Source organism: Zootermopsis nevadensis, unplaced genomic scaffold (genome assembly GCF_977971745.1).
Source record: "Zootermopsis nevadensis isolate Lab colony 2312 unplaced genomic scaffold, Znev_1.0 Znev_ptg000229l, whole genome shotgun sequence".
NCBI lineage: Eukaryota > Metazoa > Arthropoda > Insecta > Blattodea > Termopsidae > Zootermopsis > Zootermopsis nevadensis.
In genome coordinates this window covers 105,419-117,884 of record NW_028259358.1, presented here as the reverse complement: position 1 = coordinate 117,884, position 12,466 = coordinate 105,419, and the positions used below count along the sequence as shown (strand labels likewise).

General features: G+C 44.0%; 1 protein-coding gene across 3 annotated transcripts; it reads left to right on the top strand.

Annotated features, from left to right (window-relative positions):
• The first annotated feature begins 225 nt into the window (after positions 1–225).
• Positions 226–6,572, top strand: LOC147870664 (transformation/transcription domain-associated protein-like). 3 transcript variants are annotated; one of them, XR_015533261.1, is made up of 4 exons: positions 226–800; positions 1,656–1,877; positions 2,218–2,423; positions 5,334–6,572. XR_015533261.1 is itself a non-coding variant. In XM_087342218.1 (3 exons), the coding sequence occupies exons 1-3, from the start codon at positions 708–710 to the stop codon at positions 2,221–2,223; spliced, it is 321 nt and encodes a 106-aa protein (XP_087198344.1). In that variant the 5' UTR covers positions 227–707; the 3' UTR covers positions 2,224–3,369. The 3 variants fall into 3 exon arrangements, 1 of the variants encoding a protein (XP_087198344.1); XR_015533260.1 differs by lacking the exon at positions 5,334–6,572 and adding an exon at positions 5,086–5,326 and having other exon boundaries at positions 227–800; XM_087342218.1 differs by lacking the exon at positions 5,334–6,572 and having other exon boundaries at positions 227–800; positions 2,218–3,369.
• Positions 6,573–12,466: the final 5,894 nt, after the last annotated feature.

Below are 12,466 nucleotides of genomic sequence, written 5' to 3'. Positions count from 1 at the left end.
TGATGGTAGGATGCATGCCCAGTCGAGTGCAGCTTTACTCTCTTATATTTCCAATGCTTGCAAGTTTATTTGAACTGATGTTTGTCATCTTTCTCCTGTGTGAAGTACGTAAAGTGGGAAATATTTTGGTTGCACGAAAGGCCGGATTAGTTGCCAGTAGGTTATTAATGTGGTGTAGAGTGCCTTCGTAGTAAGAATTAATACTGGTCTCTCAATGCGGATGTTTATTTCTGTACATGGTTTTGTTTCAGGTAGGCGTGAATGCAAGCATATGGGATACTTCAGCCGTTATGCAGTTTCGAGTCCATCATTACTACGGAGGTAGCAAGACTTTGCTCCGGTAGCTGACATGACCATTGTGCATGATGGACACAATTCATCAGGCGATGCGGTTGGGATGACCCACAGACACGTAGTGGCAGCCTCAGTTTTTGTGACTTGCATGTGGAAATTCAGTAGCTCATTATTTACTGGTACAGTGAGCCTGTTAGAGGCTGTATCACAATTAGTTTGTGTTTAGTATCCTGCCAGTACCAGGAGGCTTCTACAAGTAATGTATTTCTTTGTCATATCATAAACCCAGATTTCCCATTTACTCTGTCCCTCATACATCAGTTGCTGATTTAGGAAGCAGCTACTGCATTGGCCACTGCTGTGACCATTGAACATTAGGATGTGAGTGTAATTATCTGTACTCATTGTGATTGATGATCCACATGTGGAGATCTCCGCAGTCCATGGGATTCCGTACAGATTGCAGGACAAGCAAGCCAGAGCCACTTACCAGATGGCAGTCACAGGTAAGTTCATCCATTTGAGTAAATTGTTTAATAAACTTCTTTTCTGAATTACAATGCCATTATTGAAGGAAGAAGACCTTTTGTCCTGAAAAGTAGCAAATGGTTTTAATGAAATAAAGAACTTGTCTATTTCTTCTATTGAGACTACAAAGAAACAATGAAGAACGTGATTTTTCTTTGCCAGTTTAAGGAACCACATTTTGAGGCTGACCTCCACATAGTTCTATAATTGAGAATGCATGGAGTTTACCTCCATGCTCCCACTGCCTCATGGCATTGCGCTTAGTCACAAGGATAACTTCAGCTGATATAGCGAACCATTAAATGTTTGAAAACCATAATCGGTGTTGGTTTTCTGTAAGTCCAAGTGGTGTTAGAACCCAAAGACCACTGTGAGAACCTGAAATCTCTCTTAAAACCACATTTAGTACGTGAACTTGTTGAAAGCGTCTGCTTCATATCTGGAACAGCCAGTAAGGCCTGTTGTGTAAGTTGGTAGGAGTGTTTGTTGCTGCAGCCATGAAAGAGTTACGACGGTGTTCCTTGTGTGTCACTACACAATGGTGGCGATATCACAGGCAGCTGGTGAGTTCAGTTTTATAAATTTAGATTGTTCAACATTGAAACAATTTATATTACTGATGGTGAAGCTTCCACCTTTGCTTCCAGAAGGCATTATAAAGTGGCATTACTGATGGTGATATGGAAAATAAATCTAATTGATACGGCTACCTCTTGCCCCTTGTCGGTTGAATTCACCTTAGTAGTAGAAGTGCTACAGATGTTGGCTGTATTGTAGTGGCTTGCCATTTCTTAATCTTTCATTTACGTCCTTTCTCCATGACATCAAAACAGGCGAACCTGAAGGGCATGGACCGACTGGTGTTTACAGACTCCCTCGCTGTCATAATGGGGCACGAGGAGAGGGAGCCCTGTAAGCCGGGACACCTGGCACTTGTTCTTTTCTTGGAGACAGCGATCAACATCCTCGGCTCCAAACCGACGGCAAGCGAACTGTTCGTTAAATATCCACTGAATCAGTGGCAAGGGAAGTTGCGTGGGTCTGACGTGAAGTGTGTGAGTTGTAGAGTTTGTAGTTGCAGTATTATGACGTGTGGAATAATGGCCCACTTGGCGAATGTTTTAAATTTGTTGGGGGGGAGGAAAGAAAGGCTCCAGTATGAATCTGTGAGCGAGGGAGTTCAGAATTTGTCAGGTCGCTGGTCGTGACCCGTATTTAAAGTTAACTTGTGAATGGGTTTGTAATGAACTTGACAGAATTTGTCTTCTGAAAATGGAAGGTGCTTGTTCATTGGCTAAGGTGGGAGTGTTAACTGCTTGGTGAAGTAAAACTGTGTGTTCTTAGAAGAGTGTGATGTCTTGATTTCTTGAATGTGAATGTATTTTCTCTTTCTAGGAGTAGCAGATTACGAGAAACAGAATGATCCTTCAGATTCTACTGAGCACCACGTGACCCGCGTACTGCCAGCCAGAGAAGCGTTGAAGTACGTGCGGCAACAGTTGGCAGACCGACTTGATGTCAGAAGATTAAACCTGCTGGGACAAAGAAGGAACCTCGTATCCGCAAGAGACTGATATCGGTCTGAACCAGGCATTCGTTGTGTGAGTACATGAGCATTAGAATGTATTTGATGTGGTTGTTGTGTGAGAGAGATGAGTCTGTCCAATTTTATTAGGTACTTTAGATGTTGTGACTGTAAGTGTGAGAGTTGATATGTTGAAAGACGTAAATGTGGTGAGGGATTGGCATTATTGCAGTATCTGTGGTACGCTAGAGGCATTCATGATATTGTTCATAGGATATCAGAATGTGAGGTTTATTTATCCTTTTTAGACGAGGGTGGTGACTATTTGTGATAAGGTTTTGTTACACGTGAGATGTGTGCAGTGCTGAGGAGCCTTTAATGTGGTCTGTTTACTAATTAATAAGTGAGCATTTGCCAGTGTAAGTAATTTAGTTTTGTGCACAGTGAGCGGAGCTGCCGGGATATTTTCTGTGCTTTTGGTTAATTTTGAGAGTTTGCTGTGTTGAGCAAGGGGATCGGTTACAAAACTCGTAAGTTTGTGGTGTGGTGTTCGTTATGAATTTGGATTTGCTTGCAAAAATGGAGATGACTGTCAGAGGTTCCATTTATTTGAGACTTAACCATAAGTTGAGAGTTGTCAGGTGTCAGTCTCATGGACATGTGATGAGGCTCAGTATTACTTCTGGTATATTCCGTGGTTGCGGGTGGGGTAAGGGGATTTGCATTAGGATCGAGGAGTGGTTTGGTTGGTTGGAACCAAGTATAGAAAGGCAGTGCCACTTATGTGGGTCACAATGTACCAGTGCTGGTGTTGTCAGGATTGTTATTTTATGTCTGTAAAATGGTTGTGAAGAGTTCTTGGCTTACGAAAGACTAATTTGTTAGTGTTGTCAGTCAGATTGTTTATAGGAAGAATGTAGAGATTGTGTTTTTGTGTGTGTGAGAGAGAGACAGGCCGAAGTTATTGACCATTTAGTTTGGTTAAAGATTGTTGACCTGGAAATGAAATGATATATGATGTCTGTTTGGTGTTCGTTGACCACTTTGGCTGCTCCCTCATAAATATATTTTTACATAACCCCTCCTTCCTCTCATCTTGGGCTCCCATATCGCACCCACTAAAACCCTCAGTTATTTTTTTTAGAGGGCAGAAATCAGGAAGGAAATGCATACAATACGAAACCCGTGTCTCCCCTCCTTTCATTTCTAGAACTACTACTGTAAGAATCCGCGCTGAAATGGAAGGGAGAGGACTTTAAGTGGTACAGCTCTTTTGCAGGATTTTTGTTAAAATATTAGAGTGTTTGAGCTGTCTGTGAGTGAAGATTCCTTTGCGTATGATTCTTGGAGGTAGAACGTAGCTTTGTTTGTTGCACGTTTTATTGATCTTGTTATTGGGTAGTCAATCAACATACGATCACGATGTTGAAGGGGTCCCGGGATATTAATAAACATTGTGACCACAATCAGAAATTCTCGTGTAGACATGCTGTCAATTCAGTAATCAGCGTGCACTAAAACTCATCTCGTAAAACTGTTTATTGACGTAATGTCAGATACAAAATATTGTTTTGTAGAATTGCTTTCTTTATTTTGTTGTGTTTCTACTTGTTAAAGTTGTTACATTGAGAGTGCTGCTGCTGGTGTCATGGAGAGATGTTTCCTCAAAGTAAGAAATTTTTGGTGGCTCTCCTTTACTTAGTGGGGAATCCCCACGTCCACAGTACAGAATGTCTAAGTATTTGCGACCGGGTTGGTGGCCCCAGCACCCTGCCAGTTTCTTTGGCACTTACAGTCATCCTTCCATCATGTTATGTGAATTGGGTGTGGAGCGAGGGAGAGAAGGCAGGCAGTTGTCTTCTGGCAAACTGCTGCTTCTGTAATTGCTGGAAATGTGACCATACGAGTAACCAAGACTTTGAATAAAAATCTGAACCAAGATGTGGGCGTAGGTTTGCGGATTGTTTTAAAAAGGGTAGCAGAAAAATTGAACGTAGTTTAGCGTACTGAATGGCGCGTTGCTTTGGTTAACAAGGAAATGATCATTTTTTTACCGTAGCCGAAACAAATTATTTACGAACATACAGTCACGAAGGTCATATTGAACGGCTTTTCGCGTTTGCTTTACTTCATCGTTTTGTCGTCTGATTTGACTTCGTTTGTCCCCACCATCTTCCTACGTGATACGACCATAATTCGTTGCGTTGGATACATTACTGGGCGGGGGAAAAGGGTCCCTTTGTAATTTATGAAAGTGACATTTGACAACTTGCTCCTAGAACGTTTGTACATTGTCCGACAGAATTCGTGTATTTCTACATTGTTTTGAGGTCTTGTTCTTCCTCGTAATCGTTACAAAACAACTCGGCTCAATTTGAATACTAAGAAAAGTGTTAAAACTAGCTACTACGTGTTTGTCCAGGAAGGCACTGATGTTTTGTAGTTGGTAATATTACCAGTTTGTTACGATTCTAGTGAGGCAGTCAGAAAGGGAAAGAATGAGCACGGAAGTTGCATATGGCAGATTAGATGTTTGGAAGAAGATGGCAATAATGATGATGACAGTAATTGCAGTAAACTTGTCTTCGCGATGTGTGTGTTACTTTTTCTTCAGAATCGTCACCTTTACTCATAACGCCTGATGTGATCTGGATATGCCATTCTGGTCGCTGTGGTGTGACAGCAGATAGGTTTCGGTGTTTAAATATCAGTGTTGTGATGCAGTTTGGAATATGCAGGGTTCCTAATGACGTAGGATGTGGAAAGAGGCAACTCCATTCTGAATGAACCTGGTTTCATGCGGAATGTCACGGACATTGCACTTTGGAATTTCCTGGAAACTCGGCTATGCTGTCAGAGGAATTTTGCACTTATCTTCATCCAAGATCGTTTCCTTCTACACAAGAGACTGAGCTACTGTCGCAGTTTAAAATATAAGGTGACATTTTCATTGATCTGTCTTTTACACGAACATTTGTCATTTCAGAGTTGGTGACCTTGAAATAATGACTTTTTGTACAGACTGGATGCAGCGGCTTGTCACCGTTTAGATTCAGCTGTAATGAGTATTGCCCAGGTAAATGTTAGGTGGAGGGTATATGTTGTTTGTGGTAATTCTTACTAATATAGAATATCACAAGTTCTTATCTTATATAAGAATTATTAAGAAATCTGTGAAACCGCCCTCCACTCTCTCCATTTTAATTTTGATTAAACTGATCTTTGCCCGTGGACGTCGTGTTCTCCTACAATTGAACAAAGTTTGAGGTAAGGGATTCCTAATTATAAATATTGTTGTTCATCACATTTAATGTTTTCGTCTGCATTTGTGAACTCGTGTAAGAGAATTAAACTTTTTTAACACAATTTCAAGTAACATTAGATTGACTTCTGTTTGTTAACGGCAACATTTATAATAAAAGAATATTCCAGTAGGCAATTAACTTTTTACAATTTTAAATGAATTAAACGTGTTTCGTGGCCCAGAATCTTAATAAAAATACGTGGATGCTAAGAAGTGGGGTTTGTATTCTGAACAATAATTCTAACGCTTTTCATCTCTTGATACATCGACATTATTAAAGCGTTTTAGGGAACTGAAAGAAATTGTATTCCGGATTTAGAAGAATAAATATTGAAGAATCTCCCTACATCAGCAGATTAAATCTGGGGAATGCTTGCTATTATTGAGTGCAAAGTATTTATGGGTGCAAAACGTGGTCTCTCTCTTTGAGGGAGGAACATAGACTGAGGGCCTCTGAGAACAGAGTGTCGAGGAAGATGTCTGGACCCAAAACGGGAGTGGGACAGATAAGAGAGAAAAATGCTTGACGAACTCCTCACCCGATGTTGTGAGGGCGAGTTGAAAGTTTACAAGGCCTGAAGGGAACACCTCGGCGTAGGTGGGAAGATAACATTAAGACGAATCTTACGAAGATGGGTCTCAATGGAGTGAACTGAATGCAACTGACTCAGGATAGACCCCGGTGGCGGGCTTTTGTGAACACGATGATGTACCCGACAGACATTAAGGTGGCTCATAAATCCTTTGAAAGTGTGACAAAGTTCAAATACTTGGGAACAACAAAAACGATTCAAAATGATGCTCACGACGAAGTTAGGAGGAGACTAAATTCCGGAAATGCTCGCTACATCTCAGTTCAAAATATTTTGTCTTCCCGTCTGATTTCTAAGAACCTGAAGATTAAAATATACAAAACAATAATCTTTCCTGTTGTGTGGTATGGGTGCGAAACATGGTCTCTCACTCAGAGGGAGAAACACAGATTGCAGGTGTTTGAGAATCGGGTGTTTAGGAGGATATTTGGGCCTAGGAGAGAAGATGATGGGGCATGGAGAAAACTGCACAATGACGAGCTTAAAAATATGTACTCCTCCCCCAATATTGTCAGGGTAATTAAGTCGAGAAGAATGAGATGGTCTGGGCATGTAGCGTGCATGGATGGGACAAGAGGTTTGCACCGGGAAGCCTGAGGGGGAGAGACCTCTGGGGAGACCTAGACGTAGATGGGAGGATAATCTCAGGCGGGATCTATGGGAGATAGGAGTTGAAGGAGACTGGATTTTGTTGGCCCAGGACAGGGTCCGGTGGAGGGCTTTGGTTAGTTCGGTGATGAACCTTCTGGTTCGGTAAGCCATCTAGTTAGTTAATCGGTCAACGACATGACCAGCTTTCTTATTAATTATGATTGTCCCAGTTGGCGCTGCTCGCAACAGTTACCTTCGTTGCAACTAAAGGTACGACATTTTATTTTACATCCATTGTCCTAGCACTGTGCGAGATTATGTCAAGAACTTCTTTACAGTTCGTGTACTGATTAAGTTACAAGTTCACGCTGCAACCTGTAGCAACTAGATATCGTGTCAGTGTTAACTGATTTTCCGTTTATTCATGCAAGTGGAATGGGACATAATGGCCACCCGATATGTAGGACTGTTTGTAGTGGCAGCTTGCTGCAATGGAGTGCGATACTGACCGGGTTAATACGACCCACACAATCGTATGTCCCAGTGACGCATTAAACCACGGAAGACATTGTACACAACCTTGACTTAATCACATTAACGTATAGATGCTTCTGGAGTGTGTGCCCATAAGAATAGCAGTAACTTGGATGTGCTGTTTGAATGGATTTATCTGAAATGACATATGGGAATACCTTCCCCTACAAGCGTTGATGGGTACCTCATTCAGGCGTAAGCTCCCAGTCTATTTGCGCAAACGCAATTATGACAGAAACAATATCTGCTGTGGAAACCTCAAATCTTACAATATAGTTCTGGTTTGAGGGGGTAAGTACAGGATTACATGACCTACCAAGCTAAGATGTTAGCCAAACCTCGACTGCTAACACTTAATTGTTCATCATGGAAGATAAATTACGATCCAAAAACTCAACTGCCAAAGTTTCAACTCCCCTGACCCCCATCCCGGAGTGGGATTTGGCCAACACTTTTGAAAAAGTCACGCTTTGCCACTGTGGGAATTCCTTTTCGAATTTTTTTGCTCAGAATATAACTTTTGGTCCAAGCTGGTGCGGCATTACTTTTCTCTCTTTAACTCCCTCTGCATTTATGACCTCCTCCCTCCCCCCCATCTGGACACATCACATCAACTGGATGCTGTATGGACGTAGAATACCACACGGCAAACACATACGTACTGTGGCAAAGTCCGTCATAAATAAATATGAATCTGCCTTCAATGTGTGGATAATGGCAACCCATATCAACATGAGTACCATCAGACATACATGAATGTACAAAAGAAATGTATCTAATCTCGATCTTATGTATACATGGGATATACGGATATCCGCACGTAGGAACCTTGAAACTTCGATATCAGCAGACGTGCGTGATTACACCAAACGCACTGATGATAATGTTTGGCAAGTATTGCCTTACGTCAGTGGTCCCCAACCTTTTTTTTGCCCAAGGGCACATTTGAGAGTTTATGAGATCGTGGCGGGCACCAACCAATTAACAAAGCCAAATTTTCCTTTCTCTAGACAAATAAGATACGGACACCAAATAATACACAAAACAACACGACAAGAAACAAGATACAAGAAACCACGCTATCAAAAATACGTAATTTTATAAGTACAATTATTATTACTCAAGTGGGAAGTTAGTGTGATGTTTGGCGCTGCATTTTATCGGCCAGTTTTTCAAATTTGGGAGAGTAGGATGATGTTGCTGCTCGCAATCGTCAAGATGGGCATTAGTACGTAGAGAACTGTGCTTTGATTTTATAATGTTCATGGTTGAACGGCCTTTATTATTTAGTATAACCTCTTTCCGTATCAACGCGGGCACCGCGTTGGGGACCACTGTTGTACATTATTTCGCCCTCACATCTTCGTCAGTTATCAGAGTGATTATTCTCTTGTAACATTGATGTCACTGTTAGGTCAAGGTCATGACAAAGTCAAGACAAGATCGCCCCAATAGTTTGCCAGATAGAGGTCTTTAAAATTCTCAAGGTCATACGTATTTATGCCAAACGGCAAATACCTGATTGACCATACTCATGTCAAAATGAGGTCACGTATAGGTCAAGGAAGCCACGACAAATTCGGCCCAATAGTTTCGTAGATACTGGTCTTAAAAAATCTCAAGGTTATATCTTCTCACCAATATTTCTGCTAGCCAGCCACCCTAGGGCCACACCCTTTACCCCAGGGCCACTACCCCAGTCGCACCCCTTCCCAGGGCTATCCCCTTCTTTGGGCCAACCCTCATGGTCACCCCTACACAAGATCGCCCCCCCGGGACCATCCCCTCAGGATCCCTGCAGCATCACCATATCCCAGGAACCACAGGATCCCCTAGGACCCCAGGATTCCCTGGACACTGCCCTCTAGGATCACGGCAGGATCCCCGAAGACAATCACCTCTAGGATCCCCTATAACCCCCTCCAGGATTCCTCGGATTTACCAGGACTCCCCATGACCATCCTAGTATTCCCCACAGATTTCCTAGGATCCCCACCAAGGATTCCCTACCCAGATCTAGCAGAATCTGCCACCAAACATTTCCAACAGAATTTCCCACGATCGCAACCCATGATTCCCAGGATATTCCCCTGGATTCACCACATAATATTACCCACGATCCTGCAGGATTCCCCACCAAAAATCCCCATATTATCCCACATAGGATCCACAACCAGAATTCAAAACGGGCGCCCTAACCCCCGCGCCCTAACCCCCGCGCCCTAACCCCCGCGCCCTAACCCTAGCGCCCTAACCCCCGCGCCCTAACCCCCGCGCCCTAACCCCCGCGCCCTAACCCCCGCGCCCTAACCCCCGCGCCCTAACCCCCGCGCCCTAACCCCCGCGCCCTAACCCCCGCGCCCTAACCCCCGCGCCCTAACCCCCGCGCCCTAACCCCCGCGCCCTAACCCCCGCGCCCTAACCCCCCGCGCCCTAAACCCCCGCGCCCTAACCCCCCGCGCCCTAACCCCCCGCGCCCTAACCCCCCGCGCCCTAACCCCCCGCGCCCTAACCCCCCGCGCCCTAACCCCCCGCGCCCTAACCCCCCCGCCCCCCACGAAGGAAGGTGGAGGCCCAGGCCGTTTCTTGAGCGAGCAGAGGCGCGGACCCGGCTCCGGACAATGGCCCGGGCGCCGGGTTCCAACGAACCACCCGAGTCGGACGAGTCCAACTCGTTGGCTTTGCGCTCGCACGCTACGCAAAACAGGACCTCGTGGGCGAGGCGAGTCGTTCAACTCTTTCGACTAACCGACCTGGCAACAGATCTTGTCTAGGGGATATAGCAGGAACATAGTAAGATTAGGTATAATGAGAGGACCACTCAAAATTCGAAAATAGTACCAGCAACGAAAGCGCGGTAATTGATATGGAATAATACCGACAGGGTGGCTCAACCCCAGCCGCTAAGTGGTCATAGGAACTTAAAACAAACCTCTTAAAGCAAAATAACCTCTTGCGCCCTCTGTGCGGGACGGCGCTTGTGGTGGGTCCCGATGTTCCCGCACAGAGGACGCTGCCATTTATTTTATGTTTTTGAGCCTTGTTTTATTCTGTACGACCATTTACAGGATCCTCGGTCCCGCGATTTGGTTTCATTCGATTAAATCATTGAGTTTTCGCTGCTCGTAGTATTATCGCTTTTAGTGTTTTATTACTGGACGTATAATTTTATCTGCCCCTTAGTCATCTCTGCCGACACGCGTTGGATGAGTTTTTCATCTTTGCCTTTCCCAGCATGCTCCGCGAAACTTGTTTCCTCGAACAAGCTGAGTTCTTTCCGTTTGTCTGTCTCCTGCTTCGGTACAGCGCGTATGTACGCAGTCTTTAGGTAAGTTGGGGCTTCAGTCGGCCATTTTGATATTACGTCTCAGCTTGTGTTTGGTTTAATTCTCGATTTATTCGACAGCCAAAGAGTTGTTGAAGGTTTCGTAGTGGTAGTACGAAGCTCTAAAGAATGCAGGCGATTTCGTGATAGTGAAAATACTAACCGATTTTCTCTAGAAATTACAAACGTCTTTGAGTTAGATTTTATTAACCCTTGCACCATTGAAAATGTAATCCTGGAATCTGAAGCGAAAATAATAATAATAAATTCTTATTGTGTTGATTTCCACCTTTTTGCCATTCACTGTACGTGTAATGTAAGCACAAATCGATGAAAATTGTAATATTGATTATAATTGACTCCTGGATTTGACCTTATCATAATGAATACAGATTTAACCTGGTCGGATAGATAACGACCCTGACTTATAGGCATTTCTGTCTGGCGGCTTTACAGGTGAATTACGTCGCTTTTCCATGGAGAAAGTGGAGTGATATAAGATCGTCTATATATTTTTCTCTAGGACTGTGACAACGCACATGCGAGAGTACATGTGTCCTGTTGTGTGTCCCCGGGTGCTACGTCTTGTACAACGCGAACCCGCTTAAGTCATTCAAGGTGAGTTGCATGAAATATTCCATCCTCTGAAGTAGAGAGTTCTTAAAGTACGTTGAGGATAAAACGTGACTTGTCCTAGGTCACACAAGACAAGATGGCTGAAATGACGTTGCAACACTGAACTAAGTATTCTGAGATATTATTTTATTTTACGTTTTGATTGTTCTGTGATACTGCCCACGCATTCCGTCTCCGTGACACTCGTTCAAGACTTGAGGTTTACGGAGCGGTGAGGATAACGGCCGCTTACATCGTGAGGTCGCTAACACGACAACCCGAAAATTATATTACAGCAGCAGCGAACTAAGGACTCCGGTGAGTACAATGAGATATTGTCAGATAATGCCCACTGATCGAGTTTCAGAGCGTACGTACTGAGCCATGCCTCATGGCTCGAAGTGGCTTATCTCCCCTTTCTAAGTTCTTTGGAGTCGGCGAGTTCGAGACCCTGATCAGACAGCAGGGCAGTTAGGACAGTCTGTGTGTGTCCGCCGGAGAGAGAACGACTCGAGGAGAAAGTCTGAAGGCAAGTCAGGGTTTGTGGGGGTTGAGTTGGGCGTCTGGAGTTGGATACCCAGCCGGAGTTATTCGAAGTAGTTTCATTTGGTTTTCTTTTGACTTTTCACCGCTTTACCTCCCCCCCCAAGCCGTACCACCTCACGGCCTGGGACGATCGTGGCCTCAGTAACGTAATCTGGCAATTTCCTCCTCTGGGGGTTCAGTACAGAAGCGACGTAATTATAAATTCTTGTCATTATGTCTGCTTTGAGGTGATTGGCGGAGCCCTCTTCACATTCACGGTGATTATGATATCATCATTCTTCATCGCCGTCGTGAACCTCTGAACCAGAAGATTTTTCCACGTCTCGCTCCTGGACGCTGCTCTGTGACGTCGTCTGGCTCGAGACGTCTGAAACGATGAGGCACCAGCGAGCGATGGACTCGGGTGAGTACGGTGATGTATTATTTCGAGGTTGATTAAAAATTATAATGACTTTCGTAGATAGTGTTCTGTGGGAAATTAGAAATTAGTATGTCTCGACGGTAATGTAGTGTCTGAGTAAAGCCTGGTCTGCGTGGGTGGGATTTCGCGAAGGTACCGATATCGCCAAAATCAAAGAATGTTTGAAACCCCCTACGTACGGTAAGGAATC

What these genes read in the sequence shown, in the direction of transcription:
- LOC147870664 (XM_087342218.1), top strand. Translation starts at nt 708, where the DNA reads ATGATCCACATGTGGAGATCTCCGCAGTCCATGGGATTCCGTACAGAT. An exon ending in TTACCAGATGGCAGTCACAG is followed by an intron (nt 801 to 1,655) that starts GTAAGTTCATCC and finishes ACATCAAAACAG; the next exon opens with GCGAACCTGAAGGGCATGGA.